At 37.7% G+C, this 23,906-nt stretch overlaps 2 protein-coding genes across 2 annotated transcripts in view; both read left to right on the forward strand.

Annotated features, from left to right (window-relative positions):
- The window catches only part of DST (dystonin), a 353,259-nt gene that overhangs the window by 241,033 nt on the left and 88,320 nt on the right, over nucleotides 1-23,906 (forward strand). The window contains exons 52-57 of the mRNA XM_063313467.1: nucleotides 69-198; nucleotides 2,320-2,519; nucleotides 3,983-4,478; nucleotides 5,482-6,956; nucleotides 18,188-18,349; nucleotides 19,678-19,848. Coding sequence (XP_063169537.1) covers nucleotides 69-198; nucleotides 2,320-2,519; nucleotides 3,983-4,478; nucleotides 5,482-6,956; nucleotides 18,188-18,349; nucleotides 19,678-19,848 — 2,634 coding nt within the window. The remainder of the gene's footprint in view (nucleotides 1-68; nucleotides 199-2,319; nucleotides 2,520-3,982; nucleotides 4,479-5,481; nucleotides 6,957-18,187; nucleotides 18,350-19,677; nucleotides 19,849-23,906) is intronic.
- Nucleotides 13,507-14,936, forward strand: LOC134488582 (microtubule-actin cross-linking factor 1, isoforms 6/7-like). Its single transcript, XM_063291052.1, has one exon. It carries the CDS (start codon nucleotides 13,563-13,565, stop codon nucleotides 14,934-14,936), a length of 1,374 nt encoding a protein of 457 aa, XP_063147122.1. The 5' UTR covers nucleotides 13,507-13,562.

Genomic DNA, 23,906 nt, shown 5'->3' on the forward strand with positions numbered 1-23,906 from the left:
CTTGATTTTATATGCTTTTAAACTTTACATACTTGCTTGTGTTTGTGTGTGTGTGTTTTTTTTTGTAGCTGTTTGAAACAGAATTGAAGCAGAACGAGAATAAAGTGCAAGAGCTGAAGGACAGAGTCACAGAGCTGTTGGGAAAAAACCCTGATTCTTCTGAGGTGCCAAAATGGAAACAGATGTTAGAGAAAATAGGTATTAGCCTTTGCTTCCTATAGGCATTGGATAGGGCTGAAAGTTAATAGGCTAATGTATTTAAACTCAGCACTCTCTACCTGCTTCTATATTACTATTTCTAACGCTACAGTGTCATCTATACAAGTAGATGTTACAGTACTTCAGTGTTTCTCAACCTTGGCAACTTCAAGCTGCGTGGACTTCAACTGCCAGAATTCCCCAGCCAGTCATGCTGGCTGGGGAATTCTGGGAGTTGAAGTCCACGCAGCTTGAAGTTACCAAGGTTGAGAAACACTGCATTACTTACTCTTGTGTGGTTGATGTTTTCTGTTAGAGTCCTGAATAGAGTTCAATGCATTTCTAAGTGTATACTTGCCTTTCTTCCAACTTATTCAAGATGGCTTAGAAGTCCCATGAAAGTATGTAAAGGTTAAGCAAGCAATCCGTGAAGAGAATTGTAGCCTTTTGCATCATTTGCACTGATAAGCTTCAAGCTTAAGAACTTAAAATACTGTAATTCTCTTATTGTCCTGAAATGCCCACTTTGTTTCTGTTTCAACTTAATCAAGAACAAGGTATTGGCACTGTAGAGCTAGCATGGAAAACAGCCTTTTCATATTTCTTCTTGTTCTTTTCTGTTCTGTAATACATTTTCTTACAAGTGTGCTTTGTGTCATTTGGCTATTTTTTAAAACATCCCTCGACATTTTTGCCAGACATTGAGAATATGACCATGTTTGGACAAAAAAAGATACGCGTAACAATCCTCCCACCCCCACCTCTCCTGGAATTGTTACACTTAAAAATGCATGTTAATTAGTGCATTGTTGATTGTAGTGGACATTTGCATACAAAGCTGCAGTACAGGAAGCTGTAAATATGTAACAATAGTAAAAGAAAACCATGAAAGAAATTGAAGAAAGGGCTTAGTCAAATAAGTAGGTGGGCCTAAAAAATTACATTGCAGCAGTATATAAATAGAAGGAGATTACATATACAATTAGGCTTTGTTTTAAGTTCAGGAAAATATGTTATGTTCTTTCAACATTTTCTAAAAATATCTTTTGTTAATAATATTAAAAGCAAAAAAGCTGTATCAGGACAGATACGGGGAGCTAATTCACAGGGAGAATGCATATTCTTCTGTGTAAAGTATTAAACTTTCCTCAACTTATTCAGATTTCATGCTGAGCTCAGTGGTGTCCTCAAGACGTGTCAGGGTGATGCATGCATTAGCATCACAACGCAAGCCCCAATCCTTTTCCATCTGAAGGCAGAACACGCAGAGGCTACAGATACTGGCTATACCATGGTTTATTTTAGCTACTCTTTGGTGAAAAGCCTGTACACCACTGATAGATGATAAAACAAGCTGCTATTTGTTTCTCTTTCTTGAAGTTTCTCCACCTCTTCTATGAATCCCTTGGCAATCTACTAAAGTCCACCATACTGTAAGACATCAAAGACTGACTAGTGGCCAGCTTGAGAATGGGCAAGAATCATTTATGCTCTTCCCCATTGAGATCTTTGGTAAAACAGTCCTAGACTTTCTGTTTGTTAACCTTTTCATCTCAACTTTACCAACGAAATCCTTTGTGCTTTCAAATATCTTTTTCTAACATCAAAACTTTGCTAGTGAGCAAAGAGTAGAAAAGTTAGTAGTAATAACTTGGGTCCTTAGGACAAAGAACACCAAAAGGAGTGGTTGCATAAACAAAGTATAAGAGAAAGTGGTTGGTGCAGCAGGGGAATTTTTTTATTTGTCTGTATTGTTATATCCATGAACTGTCCCTCTAAGTTACAACATTATGGGTAAATTAAGGAAAAACCTTCACAAAAATGAAACATGAGGTGGGATGGTCTCATAAAACTGGCATTACTCTAGGGACTTTGTGAATAACCTGCCATGTAGTAAAAGTAAATTTCTGAAAAATACTGGGCCAGTTTGGATGACCTTACATACTACAGACGGCTTGTAAGCATCCATTTACCCACCTCCAAGATATACTTGTTCCTCTTCAGGTTCTGTTTTCCACCAGTGTATTATTACTGGCTTAAGAGGCTTGCTCTCCAGTCCATTCTTGAAGAAAAGCATTTTGTAAGATGTAATTTTAAAATTCAGTTTTTATTTTGTCATAGATTCCAAATGGAATGAACTCAGCCAGGTAGCAGCTGATAGACAGAAAAAAATGGAGGAATCATCAAATTACCTGACCCAATTTCAGGCAACCGAGGCTCAGTTAAAACAATGGCTGGTGGAAAAAGAATTAATGATCAGCGTGCTTGGACCACTATCGATTGATCCAAATATGCTAAACACACAGAAACAGCAAGTCCAGGTAAATATTTTACTCGGTTGCGTGTTACTTTTTGTAATGGAGCTTGTGCTTTCCCTGTTCAAAATGTAACCAATGTAAATGTTCTGATCAATTTATGAATAAATCTAGTGTAGTTTGCTTTTTTCCTGCAAGGTACAGGTTTCTAAATGAATTTAAAAAACTAACAAAAATAAGTTTGCTAAAAAATTGTTCAGTGCCTGTCTTTCAGAGAGAGTATTAAGTGGAGTCCTAGGTGCTCTCTGAGCTTGGAGTCATCTATAATACACATTGTAAGGACTGTAACAGCCACTGGGTAGGGCAGACAGGCAGACTAGCAGAATGCATCCACAGACACCAACCAGTAGTCAAAGACATGATGAAAACTCCTTAATCTCACAGCATGAGCCAGGAAACAGCATGAGCTGGGAAACTATGAACATCCTAGACCAAGATAAATCGAAAAAACACTAGGGAATTCCTGGAAGCTTGGCATTCAGACTAATCAGCCATTAGTAAGCACACAGAGATAAACCTCTTTTACACATCATTTAAAAGAGACAATAAAAAAGCTAAGAAGGAAACGGAAAGACCAGAACAGATCTCCTCCAGCAACCAACACCCAGATAAGCAGGGATTAACACCAGACCAACAATCAAGCAGAAAACAATACCCTAATCAAGGAACTACCAACTCAGTCAAACAATCAAGCAGTAAACAACAGCCTAATCAAGGAACTACCAAGGAGAAAACCACACCCGCACCAACCCTGGCAAGGCAAGCTACTGTATATAAACGGGGAGCAAACCCCACACTCACCAGCACTGATGATGTTACCTAATTGGGTAATAAAACGTCTGCAAGCAAACAACCAAGCTCAGAGAGCACCAAGTACTCCGCACTTCAACCCTGAGCTACATAGATTCTCTTCTGTTGACAGTACCAAGTCTGTTGACAGTACCAATACCTCTCCATAGGTATACTGAAATTGATATGTCTCTCTCCGTGTATACATACAGCCATACACGCACACTTTCATTAAATTATATATAATGGCATTAGCCAAGATAGAATAAAGCATGACTTACATTAAGAGCTATGGGACTAAAATTAGAGTCTGTTGACCTGTTAAATAGATTTGATTGTGGCTTAATCACAGCTAACTATACTAGGATTGAAGTGAGCATTTGTGATCATTAAGTCTATTTAGTCAGATATAAACAATCATATGTTGCCAGTTGGATTGTTGCTATTTTATTTAGAGAAGATATACTGTAGAGATAAGTTGCTATACTAGAACAGCCTTTCTGAGGCAAGCCTAAACAATGAATCTGCATGTACTATCATTACCTTAATATGGCTTTGGCAGAACAACTTCCATTTTTATGAGAAATGGTGTTGGTATAACTCAAGCAACAAACTAGGATGGTAATAGTCCTTCCTTTTACTTTTCCAAAATTAACTTCTGACATATTCTGCGTCCTCAGATTCTGCTCAAAGAATTTGACACCCGGAAACCCCAGTATGAACAGCTGACTGCAGCAGGTCAAGGAATCCTCCAGAGGCCAGGAGAACACCCCCCTTCTCATGAAAGAGTGAAGCAGCAGTTGATGGCAGTGGCACAGAAATGGGATGGTTTAACAGGACAACTGAGTGACCGCTGTGGTCGGATTGAACAAGTCATTGTCAAAAGCACAGAGTACCAGAACTGTCTGAAGAGCCTCTCTGAGAAACTTAGCACCCTGGAGAATAAACTCAGCCAGAACCTGGCTATAAGTGCAGACCCTGATTCTGTGAAGCAGCAGTTGGAAACGGCCCAGGAAATGAAAGGCGAAATAGACCAGGAAAAGCTACATATCAATGCTGCTCAGGTTGTGTGCGAGGAACTGTCTGTGTTGGTGGCAGAAGATTACTTGAGAGCTGAACTTGTTAGGCACTTAGAAGGTGTCTTAAAGCCTTTCAAGGAGATAGAACAAAAAGCAAGTAAGTGTTAGAGCAGTCAAAAAATAAAATCATAAATAGTGGGAAAATGTACATTTTCTTGCAGTTATCCCTCAGATAGTTACAACAATGTTTGAAAGAAAAGAGATCTCCCCTGGGGCCTGAACCGTATGGATGGGTGCTGATAGCTCTGTTTTTCTAGATTTGGCCAGTATCTTGGATCTCTATATTTGATGCTGAATGAGAGAAAACTGATAGTAAAGTTATACACATATCTGTTCATGTGTATAACTTTACTATCAGTAAATAGTAAAGTTTACTATTTAATAGTAAACATCTGAAACTATTAAAACATCTGATTTCAGCTCCAATGACTTATCACTCTCCTAAGTTGCTTTTTCATTTAGGAAGCATCGAATAAATTTTAATACATGTATTTCTCCTATGTGGATATATTTTAAGCATAATGGAGTTTCACACAGATTTACTGGGGGCTTTAGAATATTGAAGAATTATACCATGGGAAGCAGTTCTAAGTTTCAGATTTAACCAGGGCATTTTAACAGAGCATAAAATGCTAACAGGCATTGGTAATGATATTTGCATTTTCTTTGGCAGGGTTTTGAAGAAACTTATGTAATTACCATTTTGTAGTAAAAATATTGCATGTTTATTATAGAATAAAGGAGGCAGTTAATTGCATAAGTAATAAAAATTATTCCTATTACAGAAGTAGTTGGAAGCACCTCTAAAACCAGTGATAATACTAATTCTGGGACATTATTCTTTCTCAGACTCTCAGGAATATCTCTATTCAAGGAGTGCTTTGCTATTTCTGACTTTGTTTTACACTTTAAAATGATCTTATTGGTATCGTTCTTCAAATACAATACTATACATTTTGACCAGCTAAATCCAATTGTTACATAACCATGGCATATCTTTTCCTAGAAATAACATCCTCTTTGGCTGAAATAAAATCCACAATATTTTAACTTTGAATTTGTTTACAGAATTTTAAAACAGTATTTTTTATCCTTTGTAGGCAGTCTCATTGAACAACTTCAGTTAACATATGCAAGTTCTCATCAATTCCAACAAATGTCTAAGGACTTTCAAGTGTGGCTGGACTCAAAGAAGCAAACACAAAATCAGTCTCGTCCCATTTCCACTAAGCTAGAATGCCTGCGGTCATTAATTGAGGATCAGAAAGAATTTAAGGCAGCATTGTCTGACCAGATTGGTTCTTATGAAAAAATAATTGAGGAAGGTGAAAATCTGCTTCAAAAGACTCAAGGGACAGAGAAAACTGAATTGCAGTCCCAGCTGAACATGTTGAAAGGTAACTGGGATCAGTTGCATAAACAAGTGAATGAAAGGCAAGGTAAGTTGAATGATTGTTTGGAAAAGGCTCTCAAATACAAAGAACATGTAGAGTTCCTGCAACCCTGGATAGCCAAGTGTCAAAATAACTTATCAAAAATTAAAATAGGCATCGATCCTTTTGAGATAGAGAATTCCATTGCTCAGGTGAAGATTTGGCAGAAGGACTTGGACAAACACCAAGGGATTGCTGAACTATTAAGTAATGCAGCAGAGAATTTTCTTAGTGCCTGTCAAACTGATAAAGATATTATTGAAGAGGAAAAGACACTCTTGATGCAGAAGATGGATATGGTCACAGGACAGTTACATATTAAAAGAGATAATTTGGAAAAGATGTCTCGGAGGTTAAAAGCGTTTCAAGAATCATCCCAGGACATTAAGGAGCAGTTGAAGAACACTAGGGAACAGTTAGAAATACACAATGCTCTTAAACCCCAGACTTATAGTAATAAACATTTAACTATTATGCAGACTCAGCAGAAAGCACTTCAGACATTAAAGTTACAATTGGATCTGACAAAAAATCTTGCCCAGGATCTGGTGGTGGATGCTTCTGATGCAACAAATGTCTCTGACTTCTTGTTGCAGGCTGAATCATTAGAAGAAGAATTCAACACTGTCAGCCAGCAGGTTGAAGATGAATGTTCCTTCCTGGAGACTAAGCTCCAGGGAATTGGCCATTTCCAAAATACTATACGAGAGATGTTTTCTCAGTTTGCAGAGTGTGATGATGAGTTGGATAGTATGGCTCCCGTGGGCAGAGATCTTGTCACTCTGCAGTCCCAACAAGAGGTTATCAAAACTTTCCTTAAAAAATTAGAGGAACTGATCAGCAACAATGAAAATGCAAACAAGTCATGTAAAGTTATGTTAGCAAGTGAAGCAGAGGCATCTCCTGATCTTGCAGGTATAAAAAGGGATTTAGAGGCTCTGAATAAGCAGTGCAACAAATTATTGGACAGAGCAAAAGCCAGGGAAGAACAGATTGAGGGGACTATTAATCGTGTTGAAGAATTTTACAGCAAACTAAAGGGATTTTCCAAACTGCTTGAGCAAGCTGAAGAACATGAAGAGTCTCAAGGTCCTGTTGGAATGGAAACAGAGATTATTAATCAACAACTGAAAGTATTTAAGGTAAGAAAGTTCTCCCTATAGCTTTAGAACAGAGTTGTCAACATACTGTACACAGTGAACTTGTTATCCACAGTTAACTCATTATCTGTGGTCCACCATATTTGTGATGGATATTTAAAAACCAGGCCTTAGTGTACATCTAAAAATGTTGGAGTATCCACAGTTTTAGCCTATTTATTTGTCTGTCTGTCTGTCTGTCTGTCGGTCTGTCTATCTATCTATCTATCTATCTATCTATCTATCTATCTATCTATCAATCAATCAATCAATCATATTTTTATAGCCGCCCATCTCCCCCACAAGTGCAAACTTTTACATGTTTTAAAACTTCTTTAAGTGTTCGGGTTTCTGCACAATATACCTCTATTGTTGTTTCTCACTCATTCATGCAGGTTTCACTGGTTTCTACATTCTGCAGAGCTCTTTCACAGCTTTGGTGGAGGTGCCTCTTGATTGTGTTGCTGGATGATAGCACTGCCAGTATAATCATAACAAAATTGTTGCTTTGTATAGATGTAAATAAAATGGAATCAGATTTCGTTTTTGTTTGTGCACACCTACATCTCTTCCATGGTCTTGCCCTCTTTTGGGAATAAGCCCCCAGAATGCTATGCAAAGACCAAATATGGCCCTCATCCCCCCAAAAAAAGCTGCTTTAAAAGTTGCAGTAGAAATTGGGATTCTTTAAGAAACTTTATATTGTTTTTGCTTTTTTGTTTTTGTTATTCTGTCCTGCTTATAAAGTTTATCTCAAGAACAGATAGATGGATGATGGATAGTGCTTACACCCCAAACCATTCTTCTTTCCATATCCATGTGAAATGTAGCCAGAATATTCACCTGAGAGTGAGACAGTGCATAAGGAATACAGTCTCAGGCACCCCACACCCAAAAGCCATTATACTGTCATGCAGGAAGAAGCAGATCCAGCCCTGATTAGTGCTTTAATATCAAACAATTCCAAATGGTAGACAATGAGGAAAGCAAATGGAGGAGGCTATAAATTGTGTTCTTGTCAACAGCTGGCGCAGATAAATGTATTTTCATATAGATACAGAGATAGAGATAGAGATATATGAGCCAGTTTGGTCTAGTGGTGAAGGTGCTAGGCTAGAAACCAGGAGTCTGTGAGTTCTAGGCCTTCCTTAGGCATGAAAGCCTGCTGGGTGACCTTGGGCTCTCTCTCAGCCCAGCTCACCTCACAGGGTTGTTGTTGTGGGGAAAAGAGGAGGAGGAAGGAGTACTAGGTATGTTCGCCACCTTGAGGTATTTATAAAAAGAACAAAAGCGGGATAAAAATGAAATACACACACACACACACACAGTATATGTATTTCATTTGTGTACTGCACATAATGAAATAAGAGTCTTCTTTCACAGTAATGGTCCGGTCAAGCAAAGTCGTAGGTGAAGCCAAGCAAACTGAGATAAGCATTTGTTCCAGGGGGTGGTCCAAAAGTCACAACCTGGGATCATGCCAGGGATTATGTACTCAGGAGGACCTGTCTAAGTTAGGTTCTCAGGATCAGGAAAAGCACCAAAAAGTCAGGAAAACAAAAGAATGTGGAGGTGAGGTGAGGCAAAGGCAATAGGCCAGTAGTTGTGCAGTTCTGCTGAAACGCAGCTCTGGTTTCTATCTTTTCACCCAGGCTCACTTCCAAAAAAACTGGTAGAATTTATTTTGGTCTCTAATGAGTCCAAGGTTCCCCACTGACTGAAAGAAAAAGAAATTGCCTTGCATTGGACTTCAGGGCATACACTTGAATTTCATAGGCAGGACATTAGAAATAACCAGCATAATGCTGTAGGCTGGAAGGGTTGTTAGGCTATAAAGAAAGGAAACCAAGCATTAACTTTCTTTGCCTGCTATATTAACTCAGAGGGGACAGACGTAACATGCTCGACATGGGGCTATCCTTAAAAAGTTACTAGAAGCTTAAGCTGCTTCAAACTGAAAGTCTGACAGAGATTCTCCGTCCCTCTATCTTACATCAAAGAAAGTCAAGGCATGGCAGTCTAGAGTTTCTTCTTCACCACTAGAGTTCTAGCTTTCTGGGCTATACTCATGTTTTCGTAATGGCTGCTGCAGTCCTCCTTCAGGGTCGTCTCCATACTCCTTTACATGGAGGAAAGCAGAGATAATCCTGTTTTGCTATTTCCCAGAAAATGCAGTTCTGACTGATAGGGTGAAGTAAGAAAAATAAAATGACAGGAAGCAATATTGTCCATTCCATCCCCTAGCTCTCTCCTTTTTCAAAGCAGAATAAGACATGCAGAAAAATGTTAAGTTCTGTAGCGTTCCAAAATTTGGGAAGGCTGGCTAAGGACTGGTTGTATAATATGGAAGTGTGTGCACGTATGCACCTTTTGCTATACCAGTATGCCAAATAATGTGATTTAAAAACAGTAACTGCTCAACATTCCCTTTTCCAAAAGCTTCTATCAGTTTCAGTAATCTTTGTACAGAAAATGTCTTCCTAATTCTTTTTACTGGGCTTACAAAATTAGTTGTTGTTTAGCTGTTGACTGTTTATATGAGGGCAACTTAACTGTATTTAAAAATACAATTGGGAAGATCCTTTCAAATGAGTTCTCTCATTCTGGTTTTATTGGTGGTTGTTGATGTTATTTTTCTAATAGTCTAATGTTAAAATGAATGATAAACTCTCCTTTAATTATAAGCCTTTTGAAATTGAGCATAAAGATACAATGCAAAGCTCTAAGTAGCCATTTCAGTGCAAGTTGTCAACAGTCTTTAGTTTCTTGCAGGAAGCAAAGGATAAAAATGTAAAGATAACTGAATTAAATGAATAATTCAGATATATATATTCAGATATATATGAATATTATATATTCATATAAATGAATTTATCTAGTAGTAGTATCTTTATATCTATTACTGTTTATCCTCATTAATTTGATAAATATTGTTTCATGATGTTTCATTTTCCTTTAAGTTTGACATATTGAATGGATATGGACAGAGGATCAATGGATGACAAGTCTAACATAACTATATCATGCTAATCTTTCTGTTAAACTAATTGAAACAATTCTGAAAAACATAACACTTTCCTAGGGATTTTTTAGCTTGAATATTTAATCTTCTAGGACTTGGGGAAGGCAAGTTTTAATCACTGCCATATAATGACACTTGAAATGTATGCAAACTATTTATTAATAAACCTTCCACACTTCTTTTATTAGAGCATATGGAATTGTTGTCAGGTCCTATCCCTGAACTGCTCATTAAGTGCCTTTTCATTTCTGTTACTTGATGTGGGTGCTTTAAAAGGTAATCTCAGTATATTTCTAGTCCTCAAATATAAACATGCCTTCTAATAGCACTTCATCCAAGATCTGGGCCTAAATAGATTAAATATAAATTTTATCTATTGGAATATCTATTTGATTTAAATTGATTGAGTAGATGATGCCTATTGATTGAATCCAAGTGGTATTAATTCTCCCCTTCTGTTTCTTTTGATATATTCTTCCAAATTAAACCATATATATTATTATTATATCACCTTTAACACTGTTAACCATTTTACATGTGGAAACACAGTTAAAATGAAAAATTTTTTACCACATTTTAAAAAAGTGGGGAGGGGATCAGGGGCAATTTGCTTACAAATATTGTCCTCACCCACAGTAATTTTGTACTTTCTAATCTCCACATGAAGATGGGATTCTCCGTTCATATAAATGGAAGTTATTGTTCCATGCCATATCCCTTTAATATATACTTTTGAGGTGTCAGAAAAGAATGGAGCAGATATAATAAATTTATGTTCAGGTATCCACAAATGCATTCCAGACCTTTTAAGATTCAGAGCCAAACCATTGTTGGCTTATTTGGGTTCTTGAAGCAAAGCCAGTGTCCCCACATTCAGCCACATGTTGTGAAAATTCCTTTGCGTTATTCAGACATGATTATCTGTCCTACTACATACAGTACTGCCAGAAGCAAATTCCCTTCCCTGAATGTTGGTAGGGCTAATCCTAATATGAATTCTTCCTGATGAAGACACACTGATTCTCATTATTTGCATTAGGGTTAGAGTTTTCATGTCATTAAAAAAAGAGCCACCATCACTCTCTCCTAGCTTTCTAGTGCAATACAAGTAATTGACTTTAAAAGAAAGGTCAGATGCTATGACGATGATGATCCTGGACTGAAGCTCTGTAGTGATAGGAATTCCATTCCTCCTCAATCATTTTAAGTAGCCACATTTTATGGCTGTTCAAAGTATCACTTTGTTTTCCATTAACTGCATATAAGAACGGTAAAGAAGTAGAAGTATACTGTACTTACTAGAATATATAGATAAGTATATATAGATATTTGATCCGTGTCTCTTTAGGATTCTGATTAGCATATGGAGTTCTGTATTGCCAGAGTTCCCATTGCTTGACTTAAATGTTGAGGAATGTTCTCAGTTTGTTAGATGGAGAAACGCATGTGAATGCTCTTCTTGAAATGAATGGCACAGTCATGATCAGGTGGAACTTCCTACAATGTAGGATTGGAAGCTTATTTAACAGTGCAGCAAATGAATGCCTGAATTGGGGGATGGGAAGCAGTAGATAGGGTGGGAAAAATGGTATTTTATGATTGTACCTCTTTTCATGGGAATATTTTTATTCTGAAATGCATTATTCCCCTTGATTAAAATGTTACTCTATCCAGTGCTGTCATTCTGTTTAGTTTTTTTATTTTAATTTAAGTAGGAGTAATGGTTAACATTCTTGTACTTGTTTGATTTTCATGGGGTAGTCTGAGAACCAGGAAATGAAAATAAGTGCAAAACTATCAATTCTATTTCCAATGTCCTGAACTGAGTCATAACAAAGGGCACATTCTTTAGTTTTTCACAGGAACTTGTTAAATAGAATTTTGATCAGGTGTGTGGATTACATGTATCAAATGAAGGAAACATTACTTTGCATCCTTTTACTTACGGAATGTCTGCTGATGTCAGCAGGAATTGTTTATGAATAAGACCAGGCTGTTAATTTAAATTGGTTTTTAGTGTTTGAGACAGTTCCTAGTAGCCAGGACCATCTTGTAGAGTGTAAGGTTACCCGGTTTGACATTTTGAACTAATTATCACGGTTTCCTGTTCTGTTCTAAACCATTACCCACTCCCTTTTCCATCAGGGTTACAGAGAATAGATCTGATGTGCTGAGTGCTGATAGGAACTTGCTCCTCTGTGTATCCCCCCTGAAAGGGCAAGAGACAAGACAAGCAGTAAAAGTGAGACATGGCTAAGCCAAGCCATGTGAGGCAGGAAACGTAAGAGGGAAAAGCTAAGAGGTCAGACTCCTACTAATGCTCGGTTAGCATAATGCTCAGGGAGTGAATGGGTTAGGAGCAGATGTTGCCTGAAGAACAGAAAGGGTGTTTTTTTAAGCTCACTCTTGGGAGGACGATGCCTGTCAGATCATAAACCAGAGAGAGAGAGAAAGCTTACCAGCCATACTGGGCAATACGGGTGAACATTTATGGCCGGGAGTTCCTTTTCTGCCCTCTTTGCTGTAGCTACGCTGATCAAAACGTTGACCACACTCTTTCCAGCTCCAGTGAATACAGAAGTCTTGCTGGATTTAAACAGAATGTAAATCTGCTGTGCCTTTCTGGAGGAAGAAATACTGCAGCTTCTGGCTGTGCTGCTGCCGTGCAGAGGATAGCCAGTTTTTAAGGAGAGTGCTGCCCCAGCGAACGGAGAGAAGTTTTCTCCTGTAGTTTGGATTCTACAAAGATTTTTTTTGATTCGTTTGGCTGCTCAGAAAACTGCATATTCCATATGGAACTTCTGACTGCTCCACACAGGAACTTTCAGGATACAAGAAAGAAACTGCTTTTTGAGAGAGATATTTATAGCAACTGCCCCAAAAAGTAAAAGCTGTTCTTCCTCTTCTTATTCTGAATGTACCTGAATTATTATTTTTTAATTATTTTTTCTTGAAAACTCTTTTTCTGTGCCTTGTTCTTAACATTCTGCAGCTTGTCTGGATTGTTTTTTCTTAAACCGCTTCTTCAGCATGGCTTGTGGATAAAGGAGATGGATTTCTCCAAGCCTTTTGAATGGATTACAGTTAGTCTGCCACCTCCTGAAGATAATATGCTGCCTGCTGTAAAGATGATTCTCTTTGAAGACTCAGTCTGGGGATTTAATTCACACATTTTAACCTGAAAAATGAAATGGAGTGATCCGAGGGAAGTTTTGACGATTTGAGCCACTTAGTTTGTTGGGGGTTGTTTTTTTTTATGTATATGTTTGAATCAGTGTTTTAAAATGTTCAAAGATAGTTTTTTTCTGTCCCCCTTTTCTTAAGCTCAGGCACTTTATATTTTAGGAAGGAAGCATTTAAATCACAACCAGGTAAATGTATACTTTTCTTTTATAGATGCACTGATTATAACCTTAACCACCTCATAAGTTATGTCCTCAGTTTAGTATGTACTTCAACTTTTTGCTGAAGGCAAGTTTACTGTAGTTTTCTGTAGTGGCATTCTGATCTCTTTATCTATGTGTGCTGCAAGACATCTCTCATAAGATATAAGAGCTCTAGTGCAAAGTTCTGTAAATATTGCAGAAATGGGAAAGCCACTGAGCAGGCCAGATTGTTTACGCCAGAATCCTCCTTGTGTAGGAAAAGGTGATGAAGAGGAGGATATAAATATTGAGGACTGCTATGTTCCTCAGAGGTCCATCTACGACACAGTTCGGCTGAATGAACAGATTGATTCAGGTTCCAAAGGGAGCCTCTCCTCCAGGCATTTCTCAGATCGGACCTTGCCATATAGTCATAGAACACTGGACCTTAGTACATTGTGCTCCAATGGTGCCCTCTCTTCCTCCAGTGTGTTTGAACTGAGAGGACGGGAAACTAATAAGCTAGATGAAAAAATGATTTTTGATGCCCTTAAGTTGAACAATGATGTCATTCGAACAGCTGGCATGTCCAAAGCAAAGTATCATACAGAAAAGAAAGAACATAGGAGGTCCTGGAGGATGCTTGTCCTGCCACATTTTGCAGACTCTGCAAATAAAAGTGAATCTTCAGTTGCTGGAACTTTTGAAATGGCAGGCTTAGCAGCAACAAACCAAGACAAATACGGGGCAAATTCTCTTACTTCAGAAGATGATGATTCAGGTCTCTGCAGTCCTCAAACAGAAAGAGAAGAAAAGCAAATTGGGCTGCCAGGACAACAAAATCTGATTAGAAGCCTGTCTTCCATAGAAGACATTCAGTTGATAGGCAGATTTGGAACATTTTCCTCTCCTGTCTCTAGCAGTGAACATAACATCTCAAGAAGTTCTCTTGTCAATGGACCCAACCAAGGGAAATTACAGGATACTTTACACAAAAAGCATAGAGGAGGGGATTTGCTTTGGAATCTAGAAGGTCATCAGGAAGGAGGAGATGGACCTTGCAATCCAGTGACTTCTTCACAAAAGGATATCTTAGCACATGCAGAAAGGCTCCAGGAGAGTGAGAGAGAGTATGACATCACTGTAGACATTGTAGACAGAAAGGAAGTGAAGGACAGCTCTGAAATTAATGAACCATTAGAAAACCATGACAGGAAGATTGAAAAGGATTTCTTGGACATTTCACCTCAGGATATGGATATTTATTATGAAGATGCAGCTATACATGTTGGTGAAGAGGAGATAGTAAAACATAAAAATGTTCACAAAACAGAACACAATATGATTCATAAAGATCCAAATGAAATTCAATTTTCTGCTCAGGCTTTGGAAGTTGAGAATACCTCATGTCACCAAGCAAATCCAGTGAGAACTGACTTCAGCTTCAGGGTTGCAGACATACCTATAGAAGAAACCTTGGATACAGTTTACAATGGGGTGAGGTCTAATAAGGTAACTCAAAACATAGAACACATTTTTGAATATTGCTATGGACTTTTCTATTATTTGGGCTTTGCCTCTGTGATTGCCTTATGAATGTTTATGCATGTGTTTGGTTAATCTTTCCAAGGAGGCCCCTAACATCATTTGGCCAACATGTGATTAGAAGACAGAAATTGGTAGATGGTCACTTCACTAAATTGATTAAGGGCAATTTGTGACAGGGTTAATTACTTCCAGCTGTTTGGGCTTGGCTATTTATTGTCCAGATGGAGCTGCCTCCCTTCAGATGAAATGTTTTCACGGTGTGCTGATGTTTAGCCTCTCCCCCACCCTTCCTTTTACTTCTGATAGCACAAATTGCTTTTCAGGCAGTCAGTGCCATTCAAGGCAGATAGGCCTGATATTTTTTTTTCAGCTTTGATAAAGAGTTTGGCAGCAATCCTGTACATGTTTTCCTAGCAATAGCTTCATTGAACTCAGTGAGAGTAACTTCTGAGTAGACAAGCATAGGATTTTGCTGTGAGTCATGAACTATAAATGACAATGCTCAGATTGTTGTGGTTTCCAAAGCATACAGATTAAAGATGAGTTACATGTATTAAAATGGTTTCTTTGCATCTTTATGCCAAGAAGTACTACTAAAATTGCAGGGATTTTACAAGGGTAATGGATTTTGAGCAGAGTTGTAGAAAGGAAGGAAAATAGACTCTTATAAAAAGATGATACTAGCAAATTTCACATTTTAAAATCTTTTTTGCGGTTTCATCCAGTGTGGTTGTATCTTACTTTATTTCAAAGTTTGTTGCTAAGCTTTTCCAATGAAGTTAACACACACTGCTAAACAAAAAAATCTGAGGAAACACTTGGCTTGGAATGTTGTGGAATTACCTTTAAGAAATGTGGATTTTGAAACAGAAATAAAGATTTGTATCCAAAGAACTGTGGGACTAGTTCTACAGAACTAAAGGGTAGCTGGAGTTGTATTTTCCTGCAGCAGTCTTCTCTTCTATGTCTTTGGAAATTAACAGGAATTTCAAATATAATTTAATGTATGAAGTTGTGGAAAGAACAAGTCATAGGACAAAGATGTACCCAAATTATTAGTTGAATGTATTTAATGTCACCCTTTGAATCTCAGCTATCATTAGTTAGAATATCATTACCGCTCTAAAGGGAATATATTTTTAGTAATATATTATACTTTGTTCAAAAAGCCAACAGCTTAATGCACACTACCTGTGAAGTATTAGAAACCCCAATGTTTTCTTTGCAAACTGTACATGCCCGTGATGTTTCCTGCTTATTCTGAAAACTTTATTTTTTCATATTCTGAAAATGAATGAAAGCTTGGATGCATCAAAAATAGCATTATGCTAGTAAATGTGCTTTGCATTCTACAAGTATGTGTAATATTCATGGTGGCTACTAGGAATCTTCCCCTTTTCCCATCAAAAGATTGTTAAAGCATGTAAAGGAAGGCATCTACATGCTTGGGATTAGTCCCATATTTAGTTTAGTTTCTTCCTTTGCCCAATCTGTAATTATTTCAAGAGGGATAGGACACTTTTCTGTTTCTCAGTGTACTTCCTTTGCTCATGAGTGGCAGCCTCTATTATGAGGTAAAGTTCATAGGTTGAGTTCTTGTTTTTAGATATAATGCTTTTCTTATAAATCAGAGCCTGCACTATCCAGCTGATATACTGTACAATTCGTTTCCCATTTTTCAGACTTCCTATAATAATTGGCATTACGTTGATTTGTAAGTGGTGTTGAAATCCCTTAACTATGGCCACAGGTCTTTGATGCAAACTTGTGAACGTCTGTTGTTTTCAGACTCATTTTTTAAGAAGAATAAACTTCTCATATAATTCTTTGTTTTTGGGGGCATAAGTCTGAAAATAGGGTCTACTGCGTATGTGCAAGCTTACCCCCACACAAACACTAACAACACTTTGAGTAGTGGAAGATACGCTTTTGGTGACAATCAAAACAATATGTATTAATTTCCACCAATGTCAAATGTACTAGTTATACTTATTGCCAAGACTGTTAGGGGGCTAAAGGTTGTATATCATTTGTCCTAATTAATTTTGCCATCTCGATAACTGGAGAATACTTTATGTTGATTGCCTTTTCATATTCTCAGATGACCCCTTAGACTGATGGATTGAGTTTGTTATATTTACCTCCTTTGTTATGGTGGTATTATGGTTCTGTTCTATGCCAAATGGGATCTCCTAGAAATACAGCAGTGTTGTTTACTGTCATTTTCACTTTTTTCTTTAACCATTCCTGCTGTTTTTAAATGGGTAATGCTGCTGTTCATTGTTTTTGTGCTGGAGCTAAGACCAAATCCAGTTTCATTGCTGCAGTTGCCTTTAGTTCTTTGCCTCGACTCCTCTAAGATACCACTGTAGTAAGTTCATTCTTATCTGTGAACCCAATAACTCATTAGCCACTTGAGCTGTAGGAACCGCAGACATCAAAACAAGCTCCTCCAGTTAAAACTAAGAGCACTGGACCACTTTTAAATTGCAGCTGTGCAGAGCACTGCATCTGATGCTGATTCTATTCAAATGAATGGATTCCAAATTACTATCACTGTTGGATATAGGTAGAGAAAAGCCCAGTGTGTGGTTGCAGAAAGAATGGGTGTGAGGATACATTTCTTTTAGGTCACTGTGTTAGAGATAAAAATTAGACCTGCGTGCTTTAAAAATGATAGGGAAAAGGTGCTTTAGACCTCAAGTGTGAATGCAAGGCATTAAAACAGCTGTAGTTTTTTCAGGGTTCCCTGTGAGCCTGAAAAAAAGATACAGCAGTTTAAGAAATCCAAATGAGACTCTTAAAGCACTAGCACTTACTTTTCAGGCTTGCATAGAAGCTGGAGAAGATTCAGGCTGTTTGACTAGTAGAGAGAGACATTGCATTCACACTGAAGGTCTGAAGCCCTTCTTCCAAGTCATTTTTGAAGCATGCACAGGTCTGTTAAATAGACCATTACATTCATGTTTTCATTTTAAACATGGTGTTTGTTGCCATTTTTGTAATAGCTGTTTTTAAATCTTATTTAGATTCCATATATGTAGTTTTCATAGTATTCCATAGTTTTAGTATGCCTTTTATTTAGTTTCCATATAAAATTTGCACTGAATCGTTAAAGTTTTTAGGTCATTAAGAACAAGTTTACATGTACATTCTGTGCATAAATATTTTCTTTCAACATGGTGCACACTGTGTTTTGACTTCAGATATCTGCTCTGGCTGTAGCTTTTGATCAACATGCTCCAGACTCTTTTGTCCAAATAGTTTTGCCTTTCTCTTCCTTTTCAATCTACTTATAGGTATTTGAGAAAGAAGTGGTTGAACCACTGCAACTTAAACAGCAGGAGGTAAATTGGTTGGGTCAAGGCCTTATTCAGAGTGCTGCTAAAAATGCAAGTACTAATAACCTTGAGCATGATCTTGAAGATGTTAATACAAGGTGGAAAACTCTCAACAAAAAGGTACTAATCTGTGTTTTCACTGTTAATAGTCTGTTGTTGCTTTTACTGGATTGTTGTTTCTGATACCTCACCACAAAGTCGTTAAATAGTAGGCATGTTGTATAATAACATGCAACCTTCCCAGTCTGAAGCGTGACCTATGTTTCAGTGCCCATGTAGAGCTCCTGTACCAGGAGGCTAATATTTCTCACATGAACACAAAGTATTATTTAAAAAGAATTATGAACCAGTAGGGTTACACAGGGCTTTGGAAATAATTTGGAAAATATATTTGGATTGCTAATTTTATACCTGTCTACAAGCAAAAGGGTCAGATGGCTGCTCCCATATCTGTTACGTGATCCTGGGAAAATAAGCTTCTGCTTTAAAGAGTTGCAGACAGATGCTATGTTGATGCATATACAGAGTGGTACCAAAAGTCAGGCCTCACAGGCTAATCACAATAAGTTTTATTATTACTATTTTTTTTCAAAGAAAATGTTACTGTACTTAGGAATGTTCAAAGGTCATGTGTCAGATGAGTAAGGAAGTGTTTAGATGAAAATGGCAACTAACTTGAAGATTTGATGTAATAAATTGCCTATAGGGCATGACTTTTGGTACACTCTGTACATAAATTTATCATGTTATATGATGAATAGTTTATATTCGTGATAATACATTACTATACACTCATAACATATTATAAACACTGTATACTTATTATGCTTATAACTTTAATGTTTATTAAAACTTAATCATCACATTGCTCCAAAGCATCTTTTTGGAATTGAATATGAAGGATTGCATAGTATTAGACCCTGACAAGTCTGCTGATAACACATAAAGAGACATAGCATTATTTTGAAATTCTTGGAAAATATAAGGAACAAAAAGTCTATCCAAAACAGATCATTATTTTATTAATGTGAATAACAGCTGATAAGTACAATGCTATTTTCTGTTCCATACTGATTGAAGACAACTGAGGAGACATTTTGTTACCCTCCAAGCACTCGTGCAAACTTGAAGAGAGTAAACTTGAAGAGAGTAACTGAAGAAACTGTGAAGATTATCTCTGTGATTCTGGACATAGAATTAGGCCTTTTGCCTTGATAGCTGAGTAAATACAGATGTTTTAGTTCATCTACTGTGGAGATAATTTTAAATAATTATCTAAGTACTCAGATATCACCACATCCATGAAGCATTGCAAATAACAAATACTGGATCAAATGTTTAGTTTTTATTCTAATTTCCCTCAGTTTCTCAAAGATGTTGGGAAACAGAACAATGTATTGTGGGCAGAGGATAATATATGGTGTTGGGGCTTGTTTTGTATTTTTTAGGTTGCTCAAAGAGCAGCACAGTTGCAAGAAGCATTACTGCACTGTGGGAGATTTCAAGATGCTGTTGAATCTATTCTTAGCTGGTTAATTGACACAGAAGATCTTGTGGCTAATCAGAAGCCCCCATCTGCTGAGTTTAAAGTTGTGAAGGCCCAAATACAGGAACAAAAAGTGAGTGAAAGTTATTTATCTATCTTTACGTTTTAGTTTTTTTGTTTTATCTGAATTTTTTTTCTGTTCCCTTTCAATGTAGATGGACATACTTGGAATGGAAATACAGCTAACTTTCATAGGCTACCATGCCCACTGTTGAGATGGGGGGGCAGAGAAGAATGTGGGGTGGAAGGGATAATAGTCTTTTTTTACTGTATTGTCCCCTATGCCAGTCTTTCTTCATGCTTTTTTTTTTTTAAGGGAATTTGCTTTACCTCTGGAAGGGGTTGAAGCATAGGCAGGGAGGACAAAATCCAGAGTGTCTTCAGGAATTTATCCATCACCACCTGCATTTTAGAATGTTCCATGCTTGTTTATAGAACCAGGGGTGCCCAACCAGAGGCTTCAGGGTTGAATAAGGCCTCCCTAGGGTTACCTTCAGAAGTGCATACCAAATTATTATTTCAAAGTAACAGAGGAAAGTGTTAAATATTTGAGATAAAAGCAACTTATTCTATTAACTCCCATTTAGAGTTTCTGTAATGATTGCCTATTCAATTCAATTCAATTGATTTTATTACGGTCACTGACCAGTACAAGATACAATTCTATAAATATATGCACATTAGCCATTGGCCATAAAATATGAGCCATCTAAATTAAAATAATTTTAAATTTGAATTTACAAGTTCCAATTAGGTGTTAAAATATGTTTGGATCACAATGTAAGTGAGCCCCTTAATAAAGTTTAAAAACAATCTTATTAATTTGCATTATCATGACTAATATTCTATCCGGTATAAGTGTCTATAAAAATATATATAAAATATTAAAAGGAGTGATAAAAAGTAAAATATCATATATAAAATGTGTTATATAAACCACAAAGTTATTACAAGGGATACATTACTACATTTTTCCAATCATAATCTGACGTATCTTCATAGCAGCTGTGCAGAATCTGGCTACTTGCACCGTGACCGTTGGATATTCATCTATACGTAACATTTGCATACAATCTATATCTTTCCATCTAGGGCATTTACTAATCAAAGGTATTAGTTTACTCCTGAGCTCTTTATAAAAAGGACAAAGGAGAAGCACATGGTCTGTAGTTTCTATCTCTCCATTGTTACAAGGGCACCGCCTTGCAGCAGTGGGATTTTTTTATATCTTCCTTCCAAGACTGCAGAAGGGAGTGCATGGCTTCGAGCTAGGGAGAAAGCTTTCCATGGCTAGGAATTTCAAGTTGAGAAAGGTAGTTAGCGGTATTGACAATATATTTATTATGCTCTGAAGACAGGAAATGAGGGGCCTTCTGTAAGTCCATTTGTCTCTCTATATCCTTTATCCTTTGCTTCAGGGTCAATTTTGCCTGTTCGTAATCTATCCTAAGAATTGAATCTGTAGAAAATCCTAGCTTTGTGAGGCTAAATTCAATGTCCTTTAACCAAGAGGATTGGAAGTAATCTTGAAAAATGAGTGGTGCTAAACCTTGGGGATCATGCTTGAGTTTTAGCCAAAGGTTCAGGGAGGCTAGACGCACTCTTGCCTCGACTTTTATCATGCCAACTTCCAATCGAAGTTGAGTGTTTGTCACACATTTGAGCATTTGGAGTACTGCTCTAATAAATTTGGACTGCACTCTTTCCAGAGGTGTAATGCTTGAAGTCGGAGCACCAACGCAGGACCCGTAAAGGAGCTGGGCTAATGACTTCACCTAGAAGAGCTTAAGAGCTGCTGGAATATAGTGCCCGCCTTTGCTTCGGAAAAACTTTAGAATGGCATTGGCTGATTTTTGTCCAGAATCAGCTGCATACTCAAAAGTGAGGTTTCCTAGATCCAGTGGCATGCACAACTACCCCTAGGTATTTGAAGCTTGTCACTTGCTCTATTCTGTGCCCATTTATATGCCAGGAGCGAAGTTTCGGCCTTTTAGCGAAGGTCATTATCTTTGTTTTCTGATAATTTATTTCTAACTGATTATTAATACAATATTGGGCCAAGGATGTCAAAGCTCTCTTGAGACCTATAGGAGTCCTGGAGAGTATGACCGCATTGTCTGCATACAACAGCAGGGCAATACTTTGGTCCCCTAATTTAGGAGGATGAAAGTCTGGGTGACTTAGGCATCTTACCTCGAGCAGAGCACATAACCCAAACACATTCCATTGAAATGAACATAGATACAGAGCTTGGCACAAGGTTTCACAGCAGCTCCCTCCCAACAGAAACACGCGTCAGCACCATGGCATGTGAAACGTTACGATGTACAATGCACATTGAAACAGTGAACATGACAGTTTCTTTCTGGCCTCACAATCATTCTGTAATTTGAGCCTTGCCCCACACATACCAAATAAAAGATTTCACACTTCTTTTATGAAAAACCCAATGTGCATATTACCTAATTCGCTTTTATACATTTACATACCATGGAACATGAGGGAATATACATGGAATTTACAAATAGTCCCTATCAAGGCACTGACAAGACCCAGGCTTTCTTAGCTCCAGTAATGCTGCTTCATTATTCTGGAGTGCTCTAGTTAGATTTTGGCATCATTTATGCACTTGAATATAAATAGATAGGGCATGATCTTCCTAATAAAATAAAACCCACAACTCTATTTTCAGAATCAGCCTTCCATGGAGAAAATAAAGAGTATGTTGGGATCAGGATTGGCAACTGGCAGTTCCTGAATAAATCTGGGTGCTGGGTGGAAGTCAGCTTCCTCTTCCTCAATCAGCTACATACAAAGAAAATGACAATGTATTAGAGGATCCATGTTTATAGCAACAAAATTTGCAATCTTACTTTTTTAAGATAGAACCTGTACCTTTACTTTTCTGTTTCATCTTTTTATAGTTCAATAATAGGATAGTAGAACTAGGTATACATCTACTCTACAGAGAAAATCAATGTATAGAAGAGCATTTATACTGGATCTGCCTACTGCAGATCACCACAGGCTTACCATAAGATTTAAGTAGCATATAAAATGCCAACATATCCATAATCTTCAAAATATAAATATACTTTATCCCCAGTCCCCCAAGTCCTGCAGTGCTGCCTTATCATGGCATGGCAGGATGGCATTCCTGGGAGGGATGTGCAAAGAATGCTAGGAATATATGCCAAGAGTATATACTGCTAACAGGGTCACCCATGTCATGAAGATCATCCTAGCTGCCCAGCTAAAGCAAGCAGGCATCCATATTGGGCAGCAGCAATATATAAAGATGGGAATGGCAGATCACTTTAGTGACAATTCAGAGGCATCATTTCATACTGCATGAGAGAATGCACTGGTAAACTGTTCCAGTATTTTACCAAGAAAACCACACAAATAGATAAGATAAAGTGATTGATGATACAGTGCTGGATAATTGGCCTCTCAGGTTGAATGGCACTCAACGTGCTTCTGAGGGAAAGCTGAGGATCTTTCAGAATGTTAATGTGTTTACAAGGATTTCCAGGGGAGGTATGGTGAACTGAAGACAGCTCTGCAAAAGCAGAGCCAAAGACTGTGGCAAAGACCAAGGAACCGGTGAGTAGACTAGTTCCTTGGAACCTCTCCAGATAAGGAGCAGACAGAAGATCACCCACATATGCTCTGGATGGCTGTGTCATGTTCACCGTTCCGGTGTTTCTGCATCGTAACGGTTCGCTTGCCATGGTGCTGATACGTGTCCTGGCTGGGAGGGTGCTGCTGCGAGCCTTGTACTAAAAACGTGCTGATCTGTGCCAGGAGGAATGTGTTTAGACTATCTCTGAAATGTCAAGGTCTCTTTGCCCGTTGAGCAGCAGAGCTCGTTAGGAGCACCTGGGAATGTGGGGTGAACTGTATGTGAGGGAGGGGCTGGGCTGCTGTTTGTAAGATGCTATTTAGTTTTTGTTTAGGCGCGCTTTTCTCATTCTCAGCTTTTTACCTGTTTGCACCCTTTTCTAAATAAACTCAGAACCTGAATTGTCATTTTGAGTCTGAGCGTTTTATTGGAATTAAGGCAACCATCACATAAAGCTGAGAATCATTTTTCAAACCAACCTCGCTGCTCTTTACCGGAAAATTTTC

This window comes from Candoia aspera, chromosome 1 (assembly GCF_035149785.1).
Source record: "Candoia aspera isolate rCanAsp1 chromosome 1, rCanAsp1.hap2, whole genome shotgun sequence".
Classification (NCBI taxonomy): domain Eukaryota; kingdom Metazoa; phylum Chordata; class Lepidosauria; order Squamata; family Boidae; genus Candoia; species Candoia aspera.

Bases quoted from the DNA above. Each gene is read 5' to 3' on its own strand.
- LOC134488582 (XM_063291052.1), top strand. From the start codon at position 13,563: ATGGGAAAGCCACTGAGCAGGCCAGATTGTTTACGCCAGAATCCTCCT.